This window comes from Haemaphysalis longicornis, unplaced genomic scaffold, assembly GCF_048455015.1.
Source record: "Haemaphysalis longicornis isolate Haplotype H1 unplaced genomic scaffold, Haemaphysalis longicornis Haplotype H1 scaffold_11, whole genome shotgun sequence".
Taxonomy (NCBI): Eukaryota; Metazoa; Arthropoda; class Arachnida; order Ixodida; family Ixodidae; genus Haemaphysalis; species Haemaphysalis longicornis.
Genome location: NW_027526214.1, coordinates 128,504,403 through 128,530,447, shown reverse-complemented (window position 1 = coordinate 128,530,447; position 26,045 = coordinate 128,504,403). Strand labels below are relative to the sequence as shown.

At 45.5% G+C, this 26,045-nt stretch overlaps 1 protein-coding gene across 1 annotated transcript; it reads left to right on the top strand.

Annotated features, from left to right (window-relative positions):
• The first annotated feature begins 1,118 nt into the window (after window positions 1–1,118).
• On the top strand, window positions 1,119–24,161 carry LOC144160811 (uncharacterized). Its single transcript, XM_077691965.1, has 4 exons — window positions 1,119–1,158; window positions 1,562–1,649; window positions 7,438–8,184; window positions 24,050–24,161. Exons 1-4 carry the CDS (start codon window positions 1,119–1,121, stop codon window positions 24,159–24,161), a joined length of 987 nt encoding a protein of 328 aa, XP_077548091.1.
• The last annotated feature ends 1,884 nt before the right edge of the window (window positions 24,162–26,045 follow it).

Below are 26,045 nucleotides of genomic sequence, written 5' to 3'. Positions count from 1 at the left end.
TCTTCGTGGTAAGAGCATTGCGTAATTGTTGCTCACAGAAGAGCTGCACATTTGAGGCTAGAGGTGATGAATGAAGCATAACCTCTAGCTCCTGATGAACAACTCTTTCCACAATTTGATAAGGAGCTCCTTTTGTTGCCTTCACCATTTTTGTAATTCTTCTATTTCCCGTCTCAAAGGGAAAGACGGAGAAAGCCGATAACGGTCCTAAATTTTCCACACAGTTTTCGAGATGCAACAACTGGCGCACGTTACAGGTCATAAAACATTCTCCATACAGTCCTTCGGCTCTTGCCACGAACACTTGAAGCAGGTGTCCTAGAACAACAATACATTTAGCAATCGATTGTAAGCTTTAACACGATCCAAATTTTCATGAGAAGGAGGGTCATATGCGATGCAATTCGTTTATTTTTGAGAGCTGTGACGAATTCCCCGCAATAGATGCTTATTTTAAATGCAAAGTTATTTGATGTCTTCGAGACTGCAATGGTTTGTTTCAGCCACCATCTAGTGTCATCAAATACTCGTTCAACTTATTCCAGCGAGAAGTCGCTGCAGACATTGGGCTCATATATCGGGCCCTTGCCTCTGATTCATGTTGGTTTTGCCCCCATTATTTCACTGTTGCTGTTTTCATGAATTGCATTATGGCCAGAGGGGCAGAGCTGGCCCAATAATACTAAGGAGATGAGAGGTGGTTATCAAATGCTCCATCAGCGTTTCACTGTTTGTCACTCAAGCAGTGCAGGAAAGCCCAAGTGGAGAGACCTCGCTCGTAATTTTCAAATGGCTTTATTCGAACAAAATGAAAATTTGGGCGAGTTGGTACAAATTCATGATGAAATGTAACAGCGCAATAAACAACGAGGGACACAGAAGCGCCCGTCTTGTGAATTTTCTTCTGTGTCCCTCGCCGTTTATTGCACTGTTGCATTTCACCAGGTCTTATTCGGTTTGAGTTGAAATGAAATATTGCATTATTTGATTCAATTGTTATATTGTAGTTGCGAATTCTTGCACATTATTAAAGATCAGGGATAGGGGCAAAATAAACAATATTGCGAATGCACTGTTCTCACAACATAGCATCCACATAAACTCGTGAGGCAAGTGCCATGTCCAAGTGGTGGTCCGTGCTCAATATAAGATGTGCTGGTATAGGCTTGCGCCTCGGACCTTAGCGTCAGCCTGCAGCCATGCTGTGAGCTCAAGCTCATGAAGCTTAAGGGAAACATGGCTTTCCTTAGGTGCCCCTCCCCACACCTTTCTCCACTGCGCTAGCACAATAATAAGGGACACATCTCCACATGTGACGAATCTTGCATTTAAGTATGGGCCAACGATGTTTGGTGGTCATAGTCATAGCATTGTGAGCAAGCACAGCTTCTGCAGTTGTGAAGAGTAGCCTCATTTGACCATGGAAAGTCTTCACAGGTGGTACAACTAACTGAGCATGTATGTAATATCGCTTGATTAATGGGTCAGACACACCCAAAAGGTTCACGTGCACCCTCTAAACACATGTTCTCTGCTCCCTCTCTTTTTCCATTTTGTGCAGGTGCCCATGGTTACTTCATGAAACACCGGAACAGTGAAGCTACCACGGAGAAGCGGCTGAAAGCATTTAACGGATATGTGGCCAACCTGTTGCGGGACATGAAATAAAAGGGAAAAGGCAGCAGCTTCCAAGTATTCTTTTGTGTATTCTACTGTGCAAGGATCTAAGCACATTCACAGCACAATATCAACACCTGCGCATTTAACGCTTGTATTACACGCACACATCGAATACATATTGTCGCTCACCCCAGCAAAATCTGTACGATAAACTCGAACGACATCGCTTGCAACGATCCGACTTGTATGATCCAACGTATACGATCAGCTACTACGATTAGCTACTACGATGTGCTACTACGATATCTCAATGATGTCGTTGAAGCCTATGATATCATTCACCTTACGATCCCATAATCTCGTATACGAGTTATCGTTCATATATCGTTTGATTTTTTTCAGTAGGGTAACCTAACAAAATTTCAAGACTTTTTAAAAAATGAAGTGACCGAATTCTGTTCTTGCTTGCATATATTGACCTTTTTTTATTTTTTGCTGTGCTTGCTTTGTAGTTATATGTTTTTTGTAGTTATGTGTTTTAAAATTCTTATTGCTTGTATTTTTTTTCTACGTTTGTAATTTATCATACTGTTAGCACCCATTCATGTTATGTTCGATGTATGCGCATGCTCCCCCCCCATGCTCCCCCCGAAGTGTGCTTGCAAAATGCCGTTGAATGTATGTCGATGCTGCTTATTCTAGCGGGTGACGTAGAGCTTAACCCTGGGCCGGAAACCGAAAAATTGCTCAAAGAACTTCTATCCGGCCAAAAAGAAATGCGCGAGGACATTAAAGAAATCAAGAACTCTCAAATATCCTTATCAAGTCAGGTAGATGATATGGCTAAAAACATTTCAGATATTGAATGTACCCTAAAGAAAGTTGAGGAACACGATGGCAAAATAGACGAACTTGCTGCCAAGCTCGAAGACATTGGTACCACCCTTCGGTCACAGCAACAGAAAATGGCAGATCTTGAAGATCGTAATCGAAGAAATAAGTTGATAGTCTTTGGGATTCCCGAAACCGAGAAAGAAACTAACGATTAAATTAAGCGGAGAGTGCTCACCAATGTCTTCGAACAATAACTCGGAGTGAAAGTAGACACAGTGGAAAGAATTCCCAGGCTCGGCGGAAAACACGAGAACAAGGTGCGACCGATAATCATGAGGTTTTATGACTACAAAGAAAAGATTGAGGTAATGAAAAATTGCAAATTACTAAAGGGCACCAAGATATCGGTGTCGGATGACTTTTCTATGCCCACCTTGGCAAAACGGAAAAAATTGTGGCAGAGTGCGAAACAAGAGAAAGACGCGGGATCGGAATTGCGGCTAGTATACGATAAGCTAGTGATTGACAAAGAAACATACGTCTGGGATGACGTCAAAGCATGCAGAACAAAACTAGGCAAGACGAAAGCAAGCCAACGCAATTCCGATTGACAATGCAACAATAATATCCGAGACTTCACCATAGTTACCTTAAATGTTCGCAGCCTAGCCAATAAAACATTACAGTTAGAGCACCTTCTTTTCTAATACTGCCCGGACGTAGTTATAGTAACTGAGACGTGGCTACAACCTGAGATTGGGGATTCCGAGTTAATACCCCCTACGTACAACATCATTCGCAAAGATAGGAGCACCCGAGGTGGGGGCGTCGCCATTATCTTTAAGAAGGGCATTGAAATGGTGGAAATAAAAAGTACCCCCGAAAACGAGATCATATGGTGTAAAGCAACATTGGGTGGTGCATCATATATTTTAGGAGCAGTTTACAGACCGCCAAGCGCCCCCATAGGGTTCCTAGAATCCATGCAAGACTTTCTATCCAATAACGTCCCGGCCAGCGCGCGTTTAATTATTGCAGGCGACTTTAATCTCCCGGGTATACAATGGGATGAACTTAAAACAGGCAATGTCTCTACGAAGCATTGCGAAGTGTTATTGGATATTGCGTTTAGTAATGATGTTACCCAAGTAGTAAATGAATTCACAAGAATTGACGCAACTAGAGAATCTTTGTTAGACCTGGTTTTTATAAATAGTAAGATCAGTGATTATGAAATTTCTGTTCATGACGGATTGAGTGACTACAAACTCGTTTTGTTTCGTGTGAAAAATGCTCTGCCTGTAAAGAACAAAACAAGACAAACTGTCCTTGTGCATGACTTTTCCAGAGCTGATGATGTGAGTATTTTAGATTACCTTGAAATGTCGTTGTACAGTTTTGATGGAGCAACTGACGTAAACACTCTGTGGAACCAATTTAAATCCATTGTGCATTACAGCCTGAGTAAATTTGTACCTGAACGCCAGAAAACTGTGAAGAAACAAAATCCATGGGTGAACCGAGACATCATCCATTTGAAACGACATCTGAAACGCAAAAAAAAGAGAAGAAATAGAAATCAATCCGAGATCTCGCACCACTCTCAGATATTACGAGATACACTGAAGGCCGCAAAGGAAAACTATTACTCACATACATTAGCTGGATTCATGAAAGAGTCTCCACAGCGATTTTGGCGTCACCTAGCTACATCTAACGAAGACACGAGCTGCATAGTTGACTCTAACTCCGGAGATGTAAGTACTTACCCCTCACACATTGCTGACAAGTACAGCAAATATTTTCAATCTGTGTTTGCTGCATCACAAGTTGATGAAGATAGAGAGAGCCCGAGCAACTGTGCACCCAGTGCAATGAAGGACATATTTATAACAGAGGAAGGGATACTGTAACTGGTGCTCAACCTAGATACCAGAAAGTCAGCTGGCCCGGATGGCATCCCTAATGAATTTTTAAGACGATACGCAGAATGGGTCTCAAAATATCTTCTAATTATATTTATAGCATCGGTAGAGCAGCATAGACTGCCTCAAGATTTGTTAATTGCAAGAGTGGTACCTATCCATAAATCTGGCGACAAACATAGGGTCGAGAACTACAGACCCATATCCATCACCTGTACGTGCTGCAAAATCCTGGAGCATATTTTATCTAAGAGTTTGTTTGAATATTTTGAAAGGTATAATATTTTAAGCCCGTCTCAGCATGGATTTAGAAAGCGTCTGTCTACGGTTACCCAATTCACAGAAACAATTCACGATCTAGCTGCGGCAATAGACCAACGATCCCAAATAGACGCCATATGTCTAGACCTATCAAAAGCATTCGACCGCGTCTCACACAACTTCTGACAAAATTATGCAAATATGGCGTTCATAACAACATGGTGAAGTGGGTTAAAGCTTATCTCTCTAATAGAAAGCAATTTGTGGAATACAAAGGAGCAAGATCAGAAATACTACCTGTAACTTCAGGCGTACCGCAGGGCTCAGTCCTGAGCCCTGTTTTGTTCTTATGTTACATCAATGACATAACGGAAGGACTCGAGAAGAGTGTTACGCTGCGTTTATTCGCAGATGACTGCCTAATGTATTCTAATATTTCATGTCCGGAGGATCAGATAGCACTAAACTCAGCTGTAAAAACTGTTAGTGATTGGTGTGAAAAGTGGAAAATGGAAATAAACTACGATAAAACAGTCTACACAACAATAACAAAAAAAACCAAAAACGTCCTTGCTTTCAACTACCAGCTAAAAGGAAAACTTCTTTCAAAAACCAGTCACTTTAAATACCTCGGCGTCACTATATCGCATGATTTAAACTGGAAACTCCACATTAACAATCTGTGTAGCTCGGCCGAAAAAGCTTTGGTTCTTAAGACGCAAACTAAAAGGTACTCCATCAAATCTGAAATTGGCAGCCTACCTATCCCTTGTACGTCCTATGTTAGAGTATGCTAGTGTTGTATGGTCCCCATTCAAAAAGAACCAAATAGATAAACTTGAAAGGATCCAGAGGAGAGCCGCGCGGTTTATTCTTTCAAAATACAGTGGAACAGATTCTGCCACTGCTATGCTAACTCAGTTGAACTTGCCGACGCTGTCCGAACGGCGAGCCATTGCAAGACTGAAATTCCTCCACCTGTTTTACACGAAGTCCTTTAATATTAAAACTGAGCGTTACATGCAGAAAAAGTCATCTCGGCCAGTAAGACACAGCAGTCCCGATCAGATCATGCCTATGTCAGCAAGAACAGACATATTTAAGTACTCTTTTTTTCAACATACCATCGAAGCGTGGAACAGACTGCCACCGGAGATAACGCAGCTGAACTCCGTTGGTGCGTTTGAAAGGGCCGTGTCGAGCTATGTTACCGACGCGCGGTAGTACCAAAGCGTGCAACTTGACATATTTTATTTTGCCAATCCTGTGTCGAAACATTGTCCACATCTTTATTCTTGGCAATACTATAGGCCTGTACTTGCATAGATATGTGTGTTATTTGTTTTTATGTAGCGCGTTTCCAGTGAGGTGTACTGTGAAAATGAAAAAAACTTGTTAACCCATCCTGTAGAATCCACCCTGTAACGGCCTAAGGGCTGACAGTATAAATAAATGAATGAATGAAATGTAATACCCTCCTACGGAGGGTCTTTAGGGGTACCTGAATAAATAAATAAATAAAATTCGCTTACCATTTCCACTGCCTCGCCACCTATCTCAAACCGCTGTGCTGTCCCGAGGTTATTGATGATTACTTTAGTTTTCTGCATATTAATTTTCAGGCCCACGGTTCTACTCTGTTCGCCCAGTGCGGAAAGCATGCTTTGGAATACGTCCCCCGAGTTACTTAGCAAGGCAACGTCATCAGCAAATCTGAGGTTACTGAGGTATTCTCCATTAACCCTTACTCCCACCTGTTCCCAATCCAACGTTCTGAATACTTCTTTTAAACATGCTGTGAATAACAATGTACAGATTGTGTCTCCATGTCTGACATCCTTCCTTATAGGTATTTTATTGCTCTCCCTATGGAGGATGATGGTAGCTGTAGACCCATTGTATATATCCTCTAGTATTCTTACGTAATGCTCATCTACCCCCTGGTTCCGTAATTCCTGAATGACTGCTAGGGTTTCGACCGAGTCAAATGCTTTCTCATAATCTATGAAGGCTATATTTAGGGGTTCAGTATACTCAGCGCATTTCTCTATCACCTGACTGATCGTGTGAGTATGGTCCATTGTTGAAGTCGAGGGTTTGACGGAAACCTGTCTGGTCGGGAAACATGTTGGACTAGAAGCGGCGACCGACCAAAAGAAACTTAAAAACTTTTTTAAAAAGTTTTTAAACTTTTAAAACTTTAAAACTTAAAAAGTTTTAAAACTTAAAAACGTTTTTAAGTTTCTTTTGGTCGGTGTCTCCGCTTCTACTCAAACATGGTCCATTGTTGAATAACCTTTACGGAACCCTGCTTGTTCTTTAGGTTGACTGAAATCTAAGGTTGCAGAAATTCGGTTAGCGATTACCTTGGTAAATACCTTGTAGACGACTGACAGTAAGCTGATCGGCCTGTAATTTTTCAAGTCCTTCATGTCGCCTTTCTTATGGATTAGGATGATGTCCGCGTTCTTCCGAAATTCCGGTACCATTGCGGTCACTAGGCATTGCGTAGACAGGTTTGCCAGTTTTTCAAGTACAATTTCTCCACCATCCTTCAAGAGGTCTGCTGTTCTCTGATCCTCACCAGGTGCTTTGCCCCCTTTCATTTCTTTCAAAGCCTTCCTTACTTCTTCGGTCGTTACTGGTGGGACGTCTATCTCCTCTGAACTACTGTCTCGTTCGGCATTATCCTGGATGCATTGAAGCATCACAGGAAGCCGGCCTAGTTGGAAACGATTCATGATTGGACTTGTGCAAAACAAACGGGGACGAGGAAGGAACTTGCTGTGGTTCCGAGGAAGCGGCTTGCTGTGATTCTTCAATTCATTTCTAGTTCTTCCGGTCCCCTTTCTTTATGTTCGAATGTAGACTTAACCAACCCTACGGTCCTCGTGCCCATCATCGCGGTCTGCGAGTGTAGGTCACGTGTTTTAGGCTGGCACTTGAGGATTGGACAGTGCCCTCAAGAAGTCGAGACACTTTGTGGGTGGCTTCCACCGTCAGCTGGGCATTGGAAGCGGATGACCAAGGCCTTGAGATCTGAGAGCTTGAGACAGGTCAGGAATTTCACAGACTGCCTGAAAGTTGCATGCACGTCTACGACGAATGGACTTGTGAACGTGAAGGCCTTCCGTGAGTGGCGTAGAAAAGCCAACAATTTGACAGAGGCTCTTTGGAATTACGCTCGACCAAACTTGCCGAAGAAACAGAAGAAAGTGGGTTCCGAAGGAAGACTTCTAGTACCAGGGGAAGCCACTGTAGAAGAACGTCAACAGGGGGTCCTCAAGTTGGGACCCAAATTCTGCGTTGAGCCACGTCTTGACATCGTCGACAGGCTCGCACTCACAAGAGACGTCGCCCGGTACGTACCCGAAAAAGAAAAAGATCGGTGTTTGGTAGAGTGTGTAGATGTTGTGGCTAAGGCTCCGGTACGTACTAGGACTAAACCAAGTGTTAGTAAGGTCGCAAGTTATTTGGTCGACAACAACCTGCGTGTTGTTCAGTCTGACAAAGAAGGGATGCTTGTTGTTTTACCTGATGCTCTGTACTTGAAAAAGGCTTCGGTGGCAATGACAAAGTGCTTCACAAAATCGAAGGTGAACGTCCATAAGGCTAAGAATGGGGCGTTGCGTTTGTTGAAGCAATGCAACCAAGAGAAGCTAGCGTCAGATGTTCGGAATGCGAAAGGGATGAAGCTGGAGGTATTTTTCAGCGCAAAAACACATAAAGAGGGAATTCCGTTTAGGCATATCATTTCCGAGCGGGGTTCTTGGCAAGTGATTGTGGCAGGGTCTTTACAAAAAATGTTGAACACCCTGACTGTAGATGATCCTTATGAAGTGGCTAACTCGGATGCCCTTGTTGAGTATTTGTCGTCGGAAAGCGTCAATTGCAACTGCGGTATAAGCATCGACGTCCAAGATCTCTACTATTCTCTGCCACACGAACCTCTCATGCGGTGCGTTAGTGAATGTATCACGGAGGACAACGACGAGGTTGCGTTCCGAAACACTTGTGGAATGACGGTAGAATCGTTTTTGGAGTTGCTGCATTTCTACATTAACAACACTCACGTCGGGTTTGGTGATAACACGTTCCTGCAAACAACAGGAGTTTCTATTGGTTCGAAGGTTGTTCCCGTTCTTAGCACCATGTTTCTTAGTCGTGTATATAGAGAGTTCTGCAGAGATTTAGATGTCTAAGGTGTTTAGATTTGTAGACGATTACTTAGTTTTGGGTTCCGAATTTGACATCGTTGCCTTCAAGGAAAAGGTACTTGACGCCTTCGTTTTAAGAGGAAATGGGCTACAATTCACTACGGAAGTTCCTGTGGACAATAAGTTGAAGTTTCTTTATGTACTGTTGAAGTTTGAACCAGGTCATGTGTGCTGGGTATATTCGCCAAGGACCAGAAAGCCTCTTCTAAGCTTTTCATCTGATCATTCTAGGCTTAGGAATGGCTTAGTGGTAGCGTGCTTCAGGTCCGCTTTGTTTAAATCGTGCTTTCACTCGGTAAATGAGGCCTTTGGACTACAGGTGTCACGTTTGCGGGAAGCCGGCTATCCTTTACATGTGTTGCAGACTTCGCGTGAGAGGCTACTAAGAAAGCTGAAACAGGTACAGGAAGTTAGACCTGAAGATTGCGCACAACGATCCAAAGTGACCGTTATTCCGTATGTACATGGCCTTTCGCACCGTCTAAAAAAGGTGGCAGAAAACTATGATGTGAAAGTGGTTTTCTCGGCAAAAAACAAAATAGGAAGTGTGTGTTCAAGGGTAAAACAGAAATATGAAGGAAAAGGCAAATATAACCATGTATGCAATGTCAAACACAAGCTTCGATTTGTTGAATGTGTAAAAAACGTGGTTTATAGGATACCCTTGCTATGTGGACACGTGTATGTTCGAAAAACCGGAAGGTGCCTGAATATAAGATTAAGAGAACATGCTTCAAGTTTAAAAGGAAGGCCTTGCATACACTTGGCCACGCATTGTCAAGAATGTAAAAGAAGTGATTGTGCACCTATCTTAGAGGAAACTTCGGTGTTGTTTTCGCATACTAAACAAAATTCAAAAGAGATTGTGGAAGCGTTTTTAATCTCACAGCACAAAGACAAGTGCATCAGCCACCCTTCTGTGGCCTTGTTAGATAAGGAATTGACGCTGCTGACGCCTTTTTTGTAGACGCTGATCTACGTATGTGATGTGTGGGCGCTGTAAAGCTTTTACTGAGATGTTGCACGCAGGTCTGTGGGGTATATATGTCTTTCTTCCAAGAAATTAAACCAGTTGTTAGAGTGCGCTCGTCCTTGTCGTTCCTTCCTCGTCCCCGTTTGTTTTGCGCAAGTCCAATCATGTATCCTGGATGTCCCGGCTACTGCACAGATCCCTATAGAACTCCTCGGCCACTGTGACTATTATATCCCTATTTCTGATGACATTGTCTTGCTTATCCTTAAGTGCATACATCTGATTTTTCCCCACGCCAAGACGTCTCTTCACTGCTTTCAGGCTACCTCCGTTCTTTACAACTTATTCGATCCTCTCCATATTATACTTCCGTATGTCAGCTGTCTTACGCTAATTGATTAACTTCGAGAGCTCCGCTAGTTCTATTCTGTCAGCTGCGGTAAAGATTGTCATGGTTTGCCGTTTCCTGATTAGACCTTTCGTCTCCTGTGAAAGTTTACCAATATCCTGTCTAGCCATAGTGCCCCCGACTTCTACTGCACACTCCGTGATAATGCGTGTAAGGTTGTCGCTGGCTTCCTGTGTCGTAAGCTCGGTTTCCTCGTTAAGAGCGGAATATCGGTTCTGCAGCGCGATCCTGAATTCTTCTACTTTACGTCTTACTGTTAGCTCATTTATCGGCTTCTTTCGTACTAGCTTGTTGCGGTCCCTCCTCAAATCTAGCCTAACTCGAGATATTACCATACGGTGGTCACTACACCTTACCCTTCCGAGCACTTCCACATCCTGCACGACGCCAGGGGTATCGCATAATATGAAGTCTATTTCATTTTTGTGCTCCCCATTCGGGCTCCACCAGGTCCACTTCCGACTCTCCCGTTTACAGAAGAAAGTATTCATTATACGTAGGCTATTCCGTTCTGCAAACTCAACTAGTAGATCCCCCCTGCTATTTCTAAATCCCAGACCATAGTTCCCAACTGCCTTGCCTCCAGCCTGATTCTTGCCTACTTTAGCATTGAAGTCCCCCATAACTACGGTATACTGTGTTTTTACTTTAGCCATTGCGGCTTCCACATCTTCATAGAAGCGTTCCACTACTTGGTCGTCGTGGCTGGATGTGGGCGCGTAGCCCTGCACCACCTTGAGCTTGTACCTCTTATTGAGCCTAATTACAAGACCTGCTACCCTTTCGTTAATGCTATAGTATTCTTCTATGTTGCCAGCTATGGTTTTATAGACTAGAAATCCCACTCCCAGTTCTCTTCTGTCCTCTAGACCACGGCAACCTAGGACGTGTCCATTTCTTATCACCGTAAAGGCTTCGCCTGCCCTCCTAACCTCGCTAAGCCCTATTACATCCCAATTAATGCCCTGTAATTCCTCGAACAACACCTCGAGACTTGCTTCGCTAGATAAGGTTCGCGCGTTAAATGTTGCCAGGTTCAGATTCCATTGGCGGCCTGTCCGGATCCAGGGATTCTTAGCACCCTTTGCTGCGTCACAGGTCTGACCGCCGCCGTGGTCAGTTGCTTCGCAGCCGCTGGGGACTGAGGGCCGTGGGTTAATTGGCGTATTCATGGGAGGTTGTGGCCGTTACTACACCAGGGTGGCCAATCCTGCTCTGGTGAGGGAGTGCATTGCCGGCAATGGTCGCCGGGGTCAGGCCGCACCCCAAGCCCCTTTGTTTAATTCCATCAATACGCGAATTTTTAGGGTCGAAGCATGGGTCTGTCCATCCCTTGTGTCTCGTGGTACGTGACCGCCGCATGCTTTCGGAGATGTCGCAAAGTGGGCCGCGTTGCACGCGCAAGAACCGGCTGCAAGCGGCAGCGCAAACTCGGCACCGGGAGCGCGAGCTTGTCTGCGTTCGCCAACGGAGGCGCGAGCGCACGTGCACTGCGAGGGGGAGATCACGCAAGAGATCACGCACGCCACGAACGCAGGCAGTCGTTCTCGGAGATCGAACGAGACGCAAGGACCTTTGCTCGTTTCCTCTCGTCTTGTTCGGGCACAAGTTCGCCCGAAATAAAAGTTCTTTCTTTACCGTTGTGTCCCATCCTACGTGACAAATTGTGGTGGAGGTGTGGGGTAGTCCTCGATGGCGCGGGGTCTTTCACCAGGTCTGGGCCTGGGAGCATTGACTCCGAAAATAAAAGTTGATTTGTACAATGTACGCACACAGTCTTACGTCTTTCTTAATGATGTAATGGGCGAACTTTCACAGGAGAGTTACGGTTGCCGATGATCTCCCCCTCTCGAGCTTCGCCCCACTTATCATCATTCATTCCGTGGATATGGCATGATTTTTTTTAATCCGGTGGTAATTGTCCGGCACCGGGATCCGAACCACGGTCCTTCTGCACGCGAGGCGGGTGTTCTACGTCTACGCCATCGCTGCCTCTATTTTAGATTATCTGACAGCAATTACTGGTGCACCGATAGTATTGTCATTCTACGCCTTCCCTTTTTTCACGCAGTTCCAACCGAGCGGTGACTACCTAGCTGTTTAGACGGCATAGATTCATACGCCTGCTCTATGGGGTAGGATTTCATGCACCAATTTTCTGCTACATAGCTGTTTGGATTTTGCACTGCAATTACCGCTTTTCTTTGTTTTCCCTTTCATCTTAAATAGTGCTTTCTGTTCCTGAACCCCAACCTTGACGGTCATCAGCCGAGTCACGCGGCTGTAATGTTGTCAATTGCTTGACTCTATGAAATGAGCGTCAAGCCTCTTGAATACCGACCGCCGACCGGCGACATTGTTGAACTCTTCCTCCTGTGCCTTTGCCCATATCGCTCTTTTCAGAATTATTATGAATTCGTAAAGGGGCCCTGAAACTCGTTTTGTATAACTTCAGTTAGCCTAAATTAGGTGTACTGTGTCTTTAACTTGCAATCTTCAATGACGGTGGCCGGTTTTCTTCAAATAAACATTTCTTTTTTTCAAGAGGCTACGTTTTGAGAATTTTAAAGCCTCACTGGGAGGCACGCTAACCACGAAGCGCACCTGGCACATACTTCGCACTCTCCTGGGCTCCAAACCGACCCAAACAGCTACGCAGCAGCAACTTCCACGGCTTATCCACAACTACAAGCATCCACCGCAACAGCTCTTAGAGGAAGTCCGCGAAAACCTTTTTGGTCCATCTTCCCAGTCCCTTCCCCCTGCACCCCCCATATACCTGGGGCTTCCAAATCCGAACCTCGACGCCCCCTTCACCATTCAGGAACTGGAACAAGCGCTCGCCCGTCTGACGAGAAACACAACGCCTGGCAAAGACAAGATTACAAACAAGATCCTGCGCAACCTCGACAATCAGGCCCTCACCTCACTCCTCGCACTCTACAACAAGCACTGGGAAGCAGGAACCCTTCCGCCCCAGTGGAAGCATTCAGAAATAACTCTTATACCCAAGCCACACAAACCGACAACTCCCGACAACCTCCGCCCTATTTCGTTGACGTCGTGCGTCGGTAAGCTTTTAGAGCACATGGTACACTACCGCCTGATTGCGTATCTGGAGGAAAATGACCTGTATCCCCACACCATGTTTGGTTTCCGCAACCACCTATCTACTCAAGATGTCCTTCTCCAAATAAAAGAGCAAGTAATTGATAACCTCAGCAAACCACAGCTCAGCTGCATACTTACCCTTGATGTGCAAAGCGCCTTTGACAACGTTACACATAGAGCCATTCTTCAGGGGCTTCAAGCAACCAACTGTCGACAGGCAATTTACAACTATGTTCGCGCTTTTCTCACAAACCGGACAGCCACCATACGTCTCGGACCAATCCATTCTGACACTTTTCCCACTCCCGCAAAAGGAACACCACAAGGATCTGTAATCTCCCCTCTGCTATTAATATCGCCCTTTTTGAACTGCCAGCCAAACTCTCCAACATTCCGGACCTGCACCATGTCTTGTACGCCGATGACCTAACGATGTGGACGACAACCGGCTCCTCTGGACAACAGCAAGACAACCTCCAACAAGCCATCAACGACACGTTCGAATACTTGAAGCAACGAGGACTCACCTGCGCCCCTAACAAATCCGCCCTTCTCGTACTCCGGGCTAGAACACGCGGTCGACCACCAAAACCTGCGCCAGACCCAACCGTGACCATCTCCACTGCTCCCGTACCACAAGTCCAAACCCTCCGAATTCTAGGAGTCCCCTTTCACACATATGGATCGGGGGCGGCACTTTTACGACAATTACACCAAACGACAATGCAACTGACTCATTTAATTCGACGCATCTGCACCCAGCGCAATGACCTAAAGGAACAAGACACGTGCTGTATCGTCCAAGCACTGCTGACGAGCCGCATAGCATACGGGACACCTTATGTTTAGTTGAAACCAAAAGAGCATTCCAAACTTGACGCCCTGATACGTAAGTCATATAAAAAAGCCCTCGGACTTCCGTCCTTCACGCCGAATGAGTACCTCCTTAAACTCGGCCTGCATAATACACTGTCAGAAATACTGGAAGCCCAACAAGCCAACCAACTCACGCGATTGTCTCTAACACCTACAGGCCGCACCCTTCTCGCGACACTTGGCCGCCACGTCATAACTCCGGCAGAAGCACCCACCCGTATCCCTCCCGACATCCGTGCCAACATCAAAGTAGCCCCTATTCCACGCCATATGCGTCCCTTTTACAACAAAGGCCGACGAGCAGCGCGAGTACGCTATCTCCAGAGACGCTATTCGAAGGACCCCGACACCAGATACACCGACGCAGCTGCATATCATAACCGCCAAACTCACGCCCTTGTAGCCCTCAACACCAAGGAAACCCTCTTGACGTCCGCCACGCTATCCACTACCACCTCCACGACAGCAGAAGAAACTGCCATAGCTCTAGCTGCAACCACAGCCACGACAGATTACATTGTCATCATCACAGACTCCCAGGAAGCATGCCGCCACTATCAAAAAGGATGTATCTCGCCTCAAGCCCTCAACATACTGCGACGCGTACACAAGCTGCCCTCCATCTACGTCGTGTGGACACCAGGCCACGCCAATCTTCCAGGGAATGAGGCGGCACATGCCGCTGCCCGCGAATTAACTACCCGGGCATTCCCTGAAGGCAGAGAAGACCCACCGGAATCCCTCAATCACCCCCCAGTCCCGAGTCGTTACACAGACATCTTGTACCACTACCGTCGAAATCGCCTCGTCTACCCTCCTCCTCACCCATCTCTCAACATCAACGACGCACGCCTTTGGCGACGACTACAAACCCAGACATACTACAACACAACACTTCTACACCACATATCACCAACCATGTATCCCTACGAATGCCCATCCTGTAAAACCCCTAACACCACATACCACCTTGTCTGGGCTTGCCACTACCACCCAAATCCCATCCCTTCCCCCTCCCTGGAGCAGTGGGAGTGCGAGCTGACCAGCTGCCTGCTAGAGACGCAGGTTAACCTCGCGTCTCGGGCAAGAGCAGCTGCCACGACTCGCGACTATCCGGACTAGGAAGGCCACCCACAATAGCACTTTCCGCTCCAATAAACGTTTCTCTCCTCCTTCTCCTCACTGATGCCGTTCTGCGCCCATACGCCCTCCAGGAATGCCAAATTTCTCTGAGGATGATGATGAATGATCGTAGCTGAAGTGAAAGGAAAACAACGCTTCCCGTAGCCAGCCGGATTTGCAACTGGGTACCTAGCGTAATGAAGCCGGCGTCCATCCGATCGCTCCATTGCGACATGGTCGAAGCGGTTTGGGAAACTCAGGCGACAACCACAGAATCCGTCACGAGAACAATAGCGTTGCTCTGCGCACTGTGAGGTTCTTAGCCACAAGACGTTACGCCTAACTTCCCATTTTGAGGTTAAGACGTTAGGCCTAACATGGCAGCTTGGGCATTAGCACCTGAAGCCGGCACCCACTCAAAAAATTCTTCACTGAACGCCAAACAGCAGGTACCGATTCGCACCATCAAAACCAAACCCAAACGTTCGGCCTACGGAGTGCACACACGAGATGATTATGATGATGATGATGTCCCCAAAGTTTTTGGCCCATACCCACTAGGGGGGATTGGCGAGGGCTAAATACCTTACTGTAATTCATCAGGCCCTCAAAAAAATAGCTTATATCTGGAAAGACACCGGCCGTAAAATGTTCTTTATGATTAAAATCCGAATTGCCCAATAATTACATCCCTTCAGCAATTCAAGCTACCTGAAGCAGAAAGAAAAGTTTGAATGCAATTATATATATATTTCCCTTTTGGCGTACCCCGAATTGTTGCGCCAATAGATCATATAAGTGGGACAGATATAGTCAACCCCAAACGCTCAATGGAGCTCTTCAAAAGCGGTTGTCTAGCGGCCGAGATGCGGTGACAGGTGAGAAAAAAATGTTCCATTGTTTGAGGGACCTGGCACCGCCCACATAGTTCTGTAGGTGAAAGTCCTGATCGGCACAGATAGAAATTAAGCCTTGGAATCCTGCATCGCAGCCCGGTGAAAATCACCTCGTATTGCCGAGAACCACAAAAATGAACATTCCACCCGAACTTGAAATGTTTATACTCTACAAATGATAAAAGTCAGTCTGAACCAGTAGCGTCTAAACGCCAACAACGTCTTAATCTTGAAGATGCAAATACAGCCAGATTAGGTATTCCGAATTGAATGGGAGCTGTGACATCGAGAGTAGCTAAATGGTCCGCCAGCTCGTTGCCCCAGATGTCCGTATGACCAGGTTCACAAGACAAGCGTACCTTCTTCACGTGCCTAGAAACAAAAAACAAATAGTGTGCGGTACAATGGACAGTCAGCAGACGAACTTAATGCAGAAAGAAAGCAGATTGTTCAACTCAACTCCATTGCATCAGACATATTAGAGCTAAAACTTAGAGCTAAAAGGTGTCCCGCAAGGCTCCAAGTTAGGCCCGTTAGTGTTTATAGTTTATGTAAATCACACCATAAATATGGAAGGTCCGCAAGAACTTGTAACGTATGTGGATGACACTAATGTTTTCTTCACATCTGATAATATAATTAAACTTCACTCAACGATAAGTGTTTACTAGGAACAATTATCAAATTGGTTATTAGATAATAAATTGCAACTTAACGCTACAAAGACCACTTACATGATATTTAGGCCGTACAATAAAAATGTCGAGAAAGAAATCCCCATTATATTCAACGGAACCAAGTTAAACCGAGACAGAACAGAAGTTCTTAGGTGTTTGGTTTGAAGAACAACTTTCATGGAATACGCATATTGCTCACCTGCCCTCCGAACTCTCTAAAAGTATAGGTCTCATGTATAGAATCGGACATTTGATAACACTATGGTTGAAACAAAACTTATACAATGCTCTAATTTATTCGAAACTATGCTACGGGATATTGGTGTGGCGGACCACAACTAAAACTAATTATAACAGGCTCATTGTATTGCAAAAAAGAGTTTTGCGCATATATTTAAATTATCGTGGCTGTTACGCGGATTTGAGGACAAGTCCTTCATTTACTGAATATTCAGTGCTTCGAGCTGACCGAATCTATTAGATGAAGGTTCTGCACACCATTTATAAGCAAAAGACCCACAATCAAGTCAACAATAAATCTTCTGGCTACCATCTCAGGCACACAATACGGCACACTCCAAAAGTAAGAACGAACTATGGTGAGCAACCTTTCCTGTACCAGTCAACTGAAATAATAAATAAATTAGGAGAAAAATTAAACTTCTACGCCAGTGAACTAACGTTTAAAAAGCAGGTCAAAGACGTGTTACTTAAGCAAAACCCTCGCACTACTGATATATATTTAAGGACTCGAAGTATATGTCTCCTTGTTCCCCTAAAGGTAGAAATTAAAACAATTGCAAACAAAAATATATTAATCCGTAAGTGTGACATAGTAGTGTAACTGATGAAAGTTCATGCGTACGAATTGCTGCGTTTATGTGTACACTGTGTACATGTGTACATTGTATTAAACAAAGACCTATGCTTTGTATAATACATACGAAATGTAGTATGTAATGACTTTGCTTTGTGCTATTTCTCTATTACGATTGTGCTATCATGCTTAAATTTGTGAACAGACGTGTTGTTATATACGCTGTAAATCAGGTGGCTGAGGCCTCTGTCAGGCCACGTTCCCCTTTTGTCTCAGCCTCCCCTTTGTTTTTGCCAAGAAATAATAAATCAAAATAAATCAAAATATAACTGGCATCGAATCGGATAATATGATAATTTTGATACATGCTGCGGTACTTTGCATAGCGCGAGAGCTATTGCTAAAAATTGGGTGTGTAATCCTGGATTCGAAGCGAATAACTCCAATCTAGAGATTGTGAAAAAATACAAATTCGTGCTTTCTAGTCATTTTGAGATGCATCAGTATAAATCACAGAAGAATCAGGATACTTGGATAAATATTCATTTAATATAGCGGCTAATAGCGAGCGTGGGAGAAGTTTTGCAGCCGAAGGGAAGGGGTTTTGAAAGAAAAACTCAGTTTCTCGCTCAATTGTGCGTACCAGAATAACTTCATGTACCATAATACAAATACAAAGCTAAATACAAATACATTGAACGAATAGCACTAGGGGGGAAATACGTTTAGGCCACGTAGATGTAAAAAATAAACTCGGATCACAATTAAATACAGGCTTGGCATCCCCAGAGGGGGCTTCGTACATGCGGAGGTAAGTGTGAAGCGTCAGCAAGAGAAATCGGACATTGAGTTCAGAAAGGCGTGCTTTAAGTAGAGAACTCGGTTCGAGACGAACCGGGACATGCCAAGGCAAAATCGAAGAATGCGCCCCTCCAACAGGTATAACGGTCCCAGTTTGTAGATAGGGCAATTGCAAAACAAGACGCGCCCAAACTCCACGACTGGCCGGACGTAGGATCGGTACAACAGCAAAAGTCTGTCCCGGCGCATTCCTGCTCATTTCCCACATAGTCTTTTCATGCAACCGAATTTTTTCATTTCAATAACACTCCTCTCTCTCTCTCTCAAATGCACTCTCCGCTTTTGTGACCGATGTGTTAACATGTGTATGCCAATCAATAGCAGACGTGTATGTAACACCAACATACTTCAGCGAATCCACCTGCGGAATGATTTGGTTTTTGTAAGCGAGAGAAATGGAACTGTTCCTGCAACCGGAAAGAGAAGTAGAGCACTCTTCGACACATTTACTTTAAATAAATGCTGTCAAGCCATGTCTCCAAGAGAGATAAATAGGCCTGCAGACGGTCATATAACAAATGAAGGTCGACTGCGGCCGCAAAAAATACGCTATATCATCCGCATAAACATAGGTTGTTACATCTGGGAGTAGAGGAATGTCACTGGAGTAGAGAATGTCACTGGAGTAGAGGGAGTAGAGGATGTTAAAAACTGAAGGCGATAAAACCGATCCTTGAGGCAAACCTCTAGTTCGTGAAAATCTTCCTGAAAATAGCCTTACGTTCGTAAAAAAGAATTCTTCATCAGTCAAAAACACCCTAATCCAAGCAAAAAGGTATGTAGGCAGCTTTATGCGCGCTAGTTTGTTAGGTAAGATACCATGCTCGACATTGTCATAAGCTTTAGCTGCATCTAAGGTCCCTAGTGCCGACACCACTTTCCCTTTTTTGTGCTAAGCAGATCCTCGCCCCTAAGCCCACATTTGCGTTAAAATAGAGCATCCCCGCCTAAAACCAATCTGAGCAGGACTGAGTACTTTCCTGTCCCGCGTGAAAGAACTCAACCGTTTAAAAACTATTCGCTCTATTAAGTTTATCACGTTGCAGGTCAGAGCAATCGGCCTTAAGTTGTTTAAATCGAAACCCTGACCTGGATTTTTTTGGAGCAAAATTATCTTGGACACTTTCCAGTTGAGAGAAATCCAACGAAACCCGACGGGTGAATTTATTACATATAATAGAACCGGTTCTAATTCCTCAGCCAAAAATTTAATAGCACCAACAGTCACGCCGTCAAGCCCCGGTGCCGGAGATCGTGTGATAACAAGGCCTCCGTCAGGTCACAAGATGAGACTGGCATAAAATCACCCGTTTCTGGAGGACTGATAAAATGGGAGTTACTACAGCGACAAGAAAAGCGAACCGCAAGTCCTCTAGCAGAGCGCTCAATAAACTGGCCTCTTAAGCAGAACTCAACACCTCCGATGACTGTAACTGCTTTAGAGAAACCGCCCGATGTCTTGCCATGAACTTACGGAGCGCTGCTTTATTTTTAGAATTAGAAATTGAGTGATTACGTTTTATAATGTGATACTTTTTAGCTTTATCAACCGTAAGTTTGAACACCACTGCCATGTACTTACAGTTTATCCACTTTACCGGGCACTGATTGTATAGAAGAGACGTGAGAGCTGCTTTTCTACGGCGATAATCTCGGCTGCAAACAGTATTCAATCAGTTAAAGGCTTTTGTTTGTGCTGAAAGATTGACTGTGAACTCAGCGCTTTTTGATGCTGCCTGCAAAGACTCCATCGTTCGCTGAGCGTCTACAATGGAGTCGGTGGTCTGCATATATGTAAAGCACTTCCGAAATACCCCCTGATAATTTTATAATAAATAAATTTTTGCTTTCTGACCTCAGTTCTAATTAGGGTGATGTCTACTGTAAACTCCAGAGGAAAACGATCACTGCTTGCACCACACGGTGATGTAGCCCAGGACATGACTTGTACATTGCCTGAGAAGAAGGTTAAATCCAAGGCTGATCTAGATCCAGCCCGCAAAAATGTGATTGCCCGGAAGTTATGGCAGCCAGTTATGACCTCCAGTTACGACAGGGAGTTATGACTTCCAACCAGAGCCAGAGCTCTAAACTACGAGAATACGTTCTGTAGTCGCAAGAAACGTGATGAGCATTGAAGTCACCGCCAACATTAACCCTCCATATACGGAAACAAAAAACTGTGATTGATTCCTCTGCCATAGGAATAGGTAAAATATGAAATTTAAATGTGCAGTGAAATCTGCAGCTGAGCATGATTTGCGGTTCGGCGGCTGTCTTGGGCGTGTGCTTGCTGAGCGAAGTCCTGCTGGCGGGCGCCTCGGCAGGTTTGTTACCGTCATTTCCGTGACGGATATGACGTCAGTGAAATCTTCGGGTATCACCGCATAAAACACTTTCGTGTTAAAATATAATACCCGGAAACGAACAAGCCTAAGTATAACGTACTCTTCAGTACTAAATGTTGCTTCCCAGCAAGAAGACCCTGTGTGCAGGGTTGCAGCCTTCACAGGCCGCTTGCTTCGTTGTACAGGCGTCACTGCCTTGACGGATATGACGACAGCGAAATCTTCGTGTATCCGGGAATAAAATACGTTCGTGTTAATAAAACTGTCCAGTTTTATCTACAGAAGCGTACCGGAAAATACACATTGACGACGGAAATCGGAGGACTTCCAGGCAATACCAAGTCTACCGTGATTACCTCACCACTGGGCGACATCAGCTGCAACGAGGTAAAAGCTCGGAAACAATGGTTTGAAGATACTACGGTTAGTTAACCACTCCCTCTACTATAGACCTTATAATTTCTCAAAGCGAAAAAATTGGTCAGTAACTAAGGTATAAGCTTGGGCGTGTTGGTATAGCATTCTCGGAACAGCGCAAAAGGACAAGGACGAGGCGTAGACGGGAAACAGCGCTGTTTCCCGTCTACGTCTCGTCCTCGTCCCTTTGCGCTGTTCCGAGAGTTGGTTAGTAAGCCACGATTCTTGAAGTAGGACAACATCAGGACTATATGTTGCAACTAGACACTTGACAACAACAAAAGAATAATTAACGGTGTGGCAGTTCCACTGAACAACCTTCAGAGATGCTATACTGACTCGTGTACTGTTGATGCGACAATGGCCAGCAGTACATCAGTGCCATTAGTTTCGGTCGTAGGGGACACTTTTTGCTTGCTGGTTTGCATCGTGTAGCCTTTGCCTCATCTATAGACGCGATATGCCTCTGCTGTTTTCTGGGGAGAATCTGTTTTGGGCACGTCACTCACGTCCATGACGTAGAAGTCGTCGATGTCGACAGCCGGGGAAGCTTTTCCAACCTCGTCATTACTAACAATCTGAAGTCACTTCGGAGTGACCGGCTCGTCGCTGTCCCAGTCTGAATCCGATACTGCTTTATTCTTGGAGGAGCAGCCTGCAACAGCCTCAACATAATGTGTCTCAGAATGAGGTACAATCTGAGGTTTAGAGGTAGAAAATTTGGCCTGGTGGTCAAAGGAAACAACCAGTAGTGAGTATCCTAACTTTGTCGCCAGAAGGCTTGTGATACGACTCAGCGTGGCAAGACTCTCAGTAAGCGGAGTGACCACTCTCTTCATTACCTACGTGTCCGACTTTCCAATCAGTGGATCTAGAGTGGCTGGAAACACGGCATCAGCTGCGGCACTTCTTTTGTGAACTGCTGCTACATAACCCTGGGACGGACGTAACATTAAAGGTGAAGCTTCAAACCTAGAGGAGCGTTTTTGTCCATTATTTTTATTAGGGCACATTCATGAGACCGAGCCGGGCCGTTGAATACGTTGCTTCGTGGGCAACAGGGACAGCAGAGTTCGATGCATGTTCAACACGATTGCGCATCATGACTGTCTGCACACTTTTTGCACCGGAGGCGTGACTTGCATCCCCGAAATGTGTGACTAAATCTCCAACACTTCCGGCACTGCAGCGGCCTAGGCTCTCCAAAGAGTCGACCCTATGCACCAGCGGTCATGCCATTACCTCAGAGGTATATTTTAGTCCTGCGAAATTCATGATAACGGACGCCGTAGGGATCCGTCTGGCATTCTCAACTCTGCTACAGCGGTAGACTGCCGTCACCCCTGCCATTTTGAACTCCTCTAGGACTTCTTCAGGGGACTGTGTTGGATCAACGTCCCGAACAATGCCGTTCACACAAGCGAGGTGCGGCGGAATGAAGCCGTTCATGGGAACCGAGGAAAACGATGTGCACAGCATCAGATCCGCGACACAATCTAGGTCATTGGATGGGCACAATAGACATGCCCTACCATATTGCCGTACTTCCGAGATGGCCATGTAATGCTGGCTCACTTGCTTCCGCTGCTCTTGAAGGAGCTCGGAATTTTTGGCTCGGATCCCCCATCGCCATGCGCGGACAAATGCTACCGGAATGCTCTTCACGCCATGCCGCTTGGATGCTTCTAAGGGCAAGGTGCTTGCAGGCAAGCTGGTGAACCAAGACGCCATGCTGGTGCCCGGGGAGCCTAGGGCCATGGCCCTAATATCCCCCACCGCTACCGGTTTGCAACAGTTTGGCAAAAATTAAAGGACTTCAGCCCTGGCCAAAACGTCCACTCACGGTACCGATGTGCAATTGTAGTTGCATCAGAAGACGCAGCGAGGAAGCGCAGAAGAACGACAAGCCGACGTCGCACTCGGGGAACGAGCTCACACACCAAGCGTTGAAGTGGCGTTTCTCCGTGATAGTGCTGAACCGCATTTCATGTGGCTATTCTAGAATACACGCTTGTAACTCCTGAATAGCTCAGACTCGCACTGCGGGATTGGATAACCAAAGAATCCATCGTGAGAAAGCTTCGCGTTCAATCATCGTCATCGTTAGATGGTAAGTTGCATGATTTTTTATTCCACCTGTTTGACGGAACATTATTGGCCAGTGGACTCGCCAGTTCTGTAAAAAACAGCAAGGAATTGACCCTCACGCCATTCTTCACGGCACTGAGCGTGGAGCCTGAGCTTGGAGTCACTGAGCGTGGAGCCTGGCAGCGGTGCTTGGGTGCGTACTTACCACGGTCCTTGTCGGTGCTCAAGGTTGATGATCATTTTCTCGTTCGGAGCCCTGTTGAGGTGTCCGAGTACCTGAAAACGGCTGAGCCGGTAGGCGTGAGCGCGTTTTCAATTGACATTAAGGATTTATTCTACTCCCTGCCACATCCGGAAATACTCCTGGCCGCAAGCACCAACATTGACCACTACGGATTTGCGAGGTTCCAGAACCATTGCAGCACAAGTGTTGGCCGATTCATGGAGCTACTTGCGTTCTACCTTGACTCCTCAGTTGTGGAATTTCAAGGGAATCTGTATGTGCAGAAGTCCGGCGTTTGCATTGGATCCTGCCTGGCTCCGTTGCTGAGTGACCTTTGCCCATTTGCTGACCTTTGCCCTTGCCCTATTTGATAGGAAGCTGAATGACGAGTTGCGTGCCACCCCAGTCACCAAGGTTTTTAGGTACGTCGACGATTTCTTGGTCACGTACGAGTGTCCGGAAGGTGACATCTGTGCTAAAGGTTGACCATATTTGTGGCATCTTCGAGTCGGCCTTGAGCGGGCTGGTATCAACGAGAGAACTTCCGGTCAACTCAGTGCTTCTTTTCTTGGACTTGAAGCTCCGCCTTCACGCACAACACGTCTGTTGGCAGTACTCCCCCTGTTCACAGAAAAGCCTACTGTCGTTCTCGTCGTCTCATTCTAAGGTGGTCAAGCACGGAATTGCTCAAGGTGCCTTGCGGAATGCTCTCCAGAGAAGTTGCCACCACCTTGTCCCAGAGAGCTTCAAAGAGCAAGAATCGCGACTGAAGACGGCGGGCTTCCCGGACTGTCTAATCAAGAGCCTTTCCGGAATTTTTCTAAAGGAAATCTGTGAGGGTAGGCCGGAGAAGAACCCGAACAGAGAAAAGGAAGGAATGGCCATCATTCCATACCTGCATGGTGTTTCCCACAAGCTGATGAAGAAAGGGAAGAAAGTATGGAGTACGAGTGATGTTCTCGACCCCAACAAGCTTTCCCGGCTCTCCAGAAAGGTGAACGGCGGTGGCCAAAGTTTTGGTCGCTGTGTGGTTAGGCATACAAATGCCTACACGGGATGCAGGAAATGTGTTGTGTACAACGTCCCTCTGTCCTGCGACAAGTCGTACGTAGGGCAGACGGGGCGTTGTATTAATGACCGCCTGCGCGAGCATGCAAACTCGCTCAAGAAGTTTCAGGGGAGCAATCTGGAAATCCATTGCGGGAAACATAAATGCTCACCGAAGCTCGACCGCACCTCGATAGTGAGCAGATACCGGGACCAGCGCTCACGTGAAATTTCGGAGGCGTTTATTATCTACAGAATGGGGGACTCTTGTGTCAGCATGCCATCAATCGCTCTGCATGCTAAAGTGATTAACTATTTAGGTGGTGTGTCTTTCGTGGGTGATACCACGGAACAGCAATGTTACTTTTTCATGATGTTGTCATTCTTGTTTTCCACATGCATTGTATTTCCCTTTATATGTCTCTTTCTTTCATTAAACTTCAGTCGTCAGTCAGCGCCCGTCCCTGTCTGTTTTCACTCGTGTCCCGTCCTTTGAGTTGTTTATATTAATGGATTATTGGCCTTATGTGAGGTAATATTCCTAAAAATAAAGTCTTCACTGCATTTACAATTATTGACGCTATCTTTAAAGCCCTTACGAGTATTACGAAAAAGAAAAACGAGCATGAACTTGAAATCAGGTGATGACGTAGGAATAATTTCGGTTCCCTGACCTTACCCTTCTAGCCGATAAAATCTCTCTGGGAATTTCGCACGGCGATTCCTAGCTGGGGTTTGAAAGGATTTGCGGTGTTTGTTGTGGATTTCTCGGCACATGATAATAATTGCGTGATATTCTCCCCCAATCAGGGACGACGCAACACAATTGCAAAAAAAATAAAAGTTATTTGGAGCGGACACGCTAGTGGGCTTGGTAATGCCTCTCCTGACAGAGGCATGTTTGTAATGATGAAATTACCCTCTTTAAGACTAAAGAAGAGCTTCCCGCCAATGGGTGTTTGCTAAAGGACACCGACTTCAGACATGGCAACGACTTTTAGTCACCGTAAAAACTGCCTGCAAACAGATCGCAATTAGTGCCCGAAAGAAATTTTCACTTTATATTGAATTGACTTCATCAGACATAAACCATCCTTTTTCTACCTGAAATCACAAACGTTCAACCTGGAAGCAATTGTACACATCCGTTTTACGAAGAGAAGAAACGCATTGAAAACCATTTTAAATATACAGGTACACGCTTCAATCAGGTAATTTAATTATCTAAAAGTGCTCTTTACACCGACGCTTGGCTGGCATCCGGCATATGTAGATTTTGTAACCTCAAAATCTCCCGTATGTTGGCTTTCCAGCGCAGATACA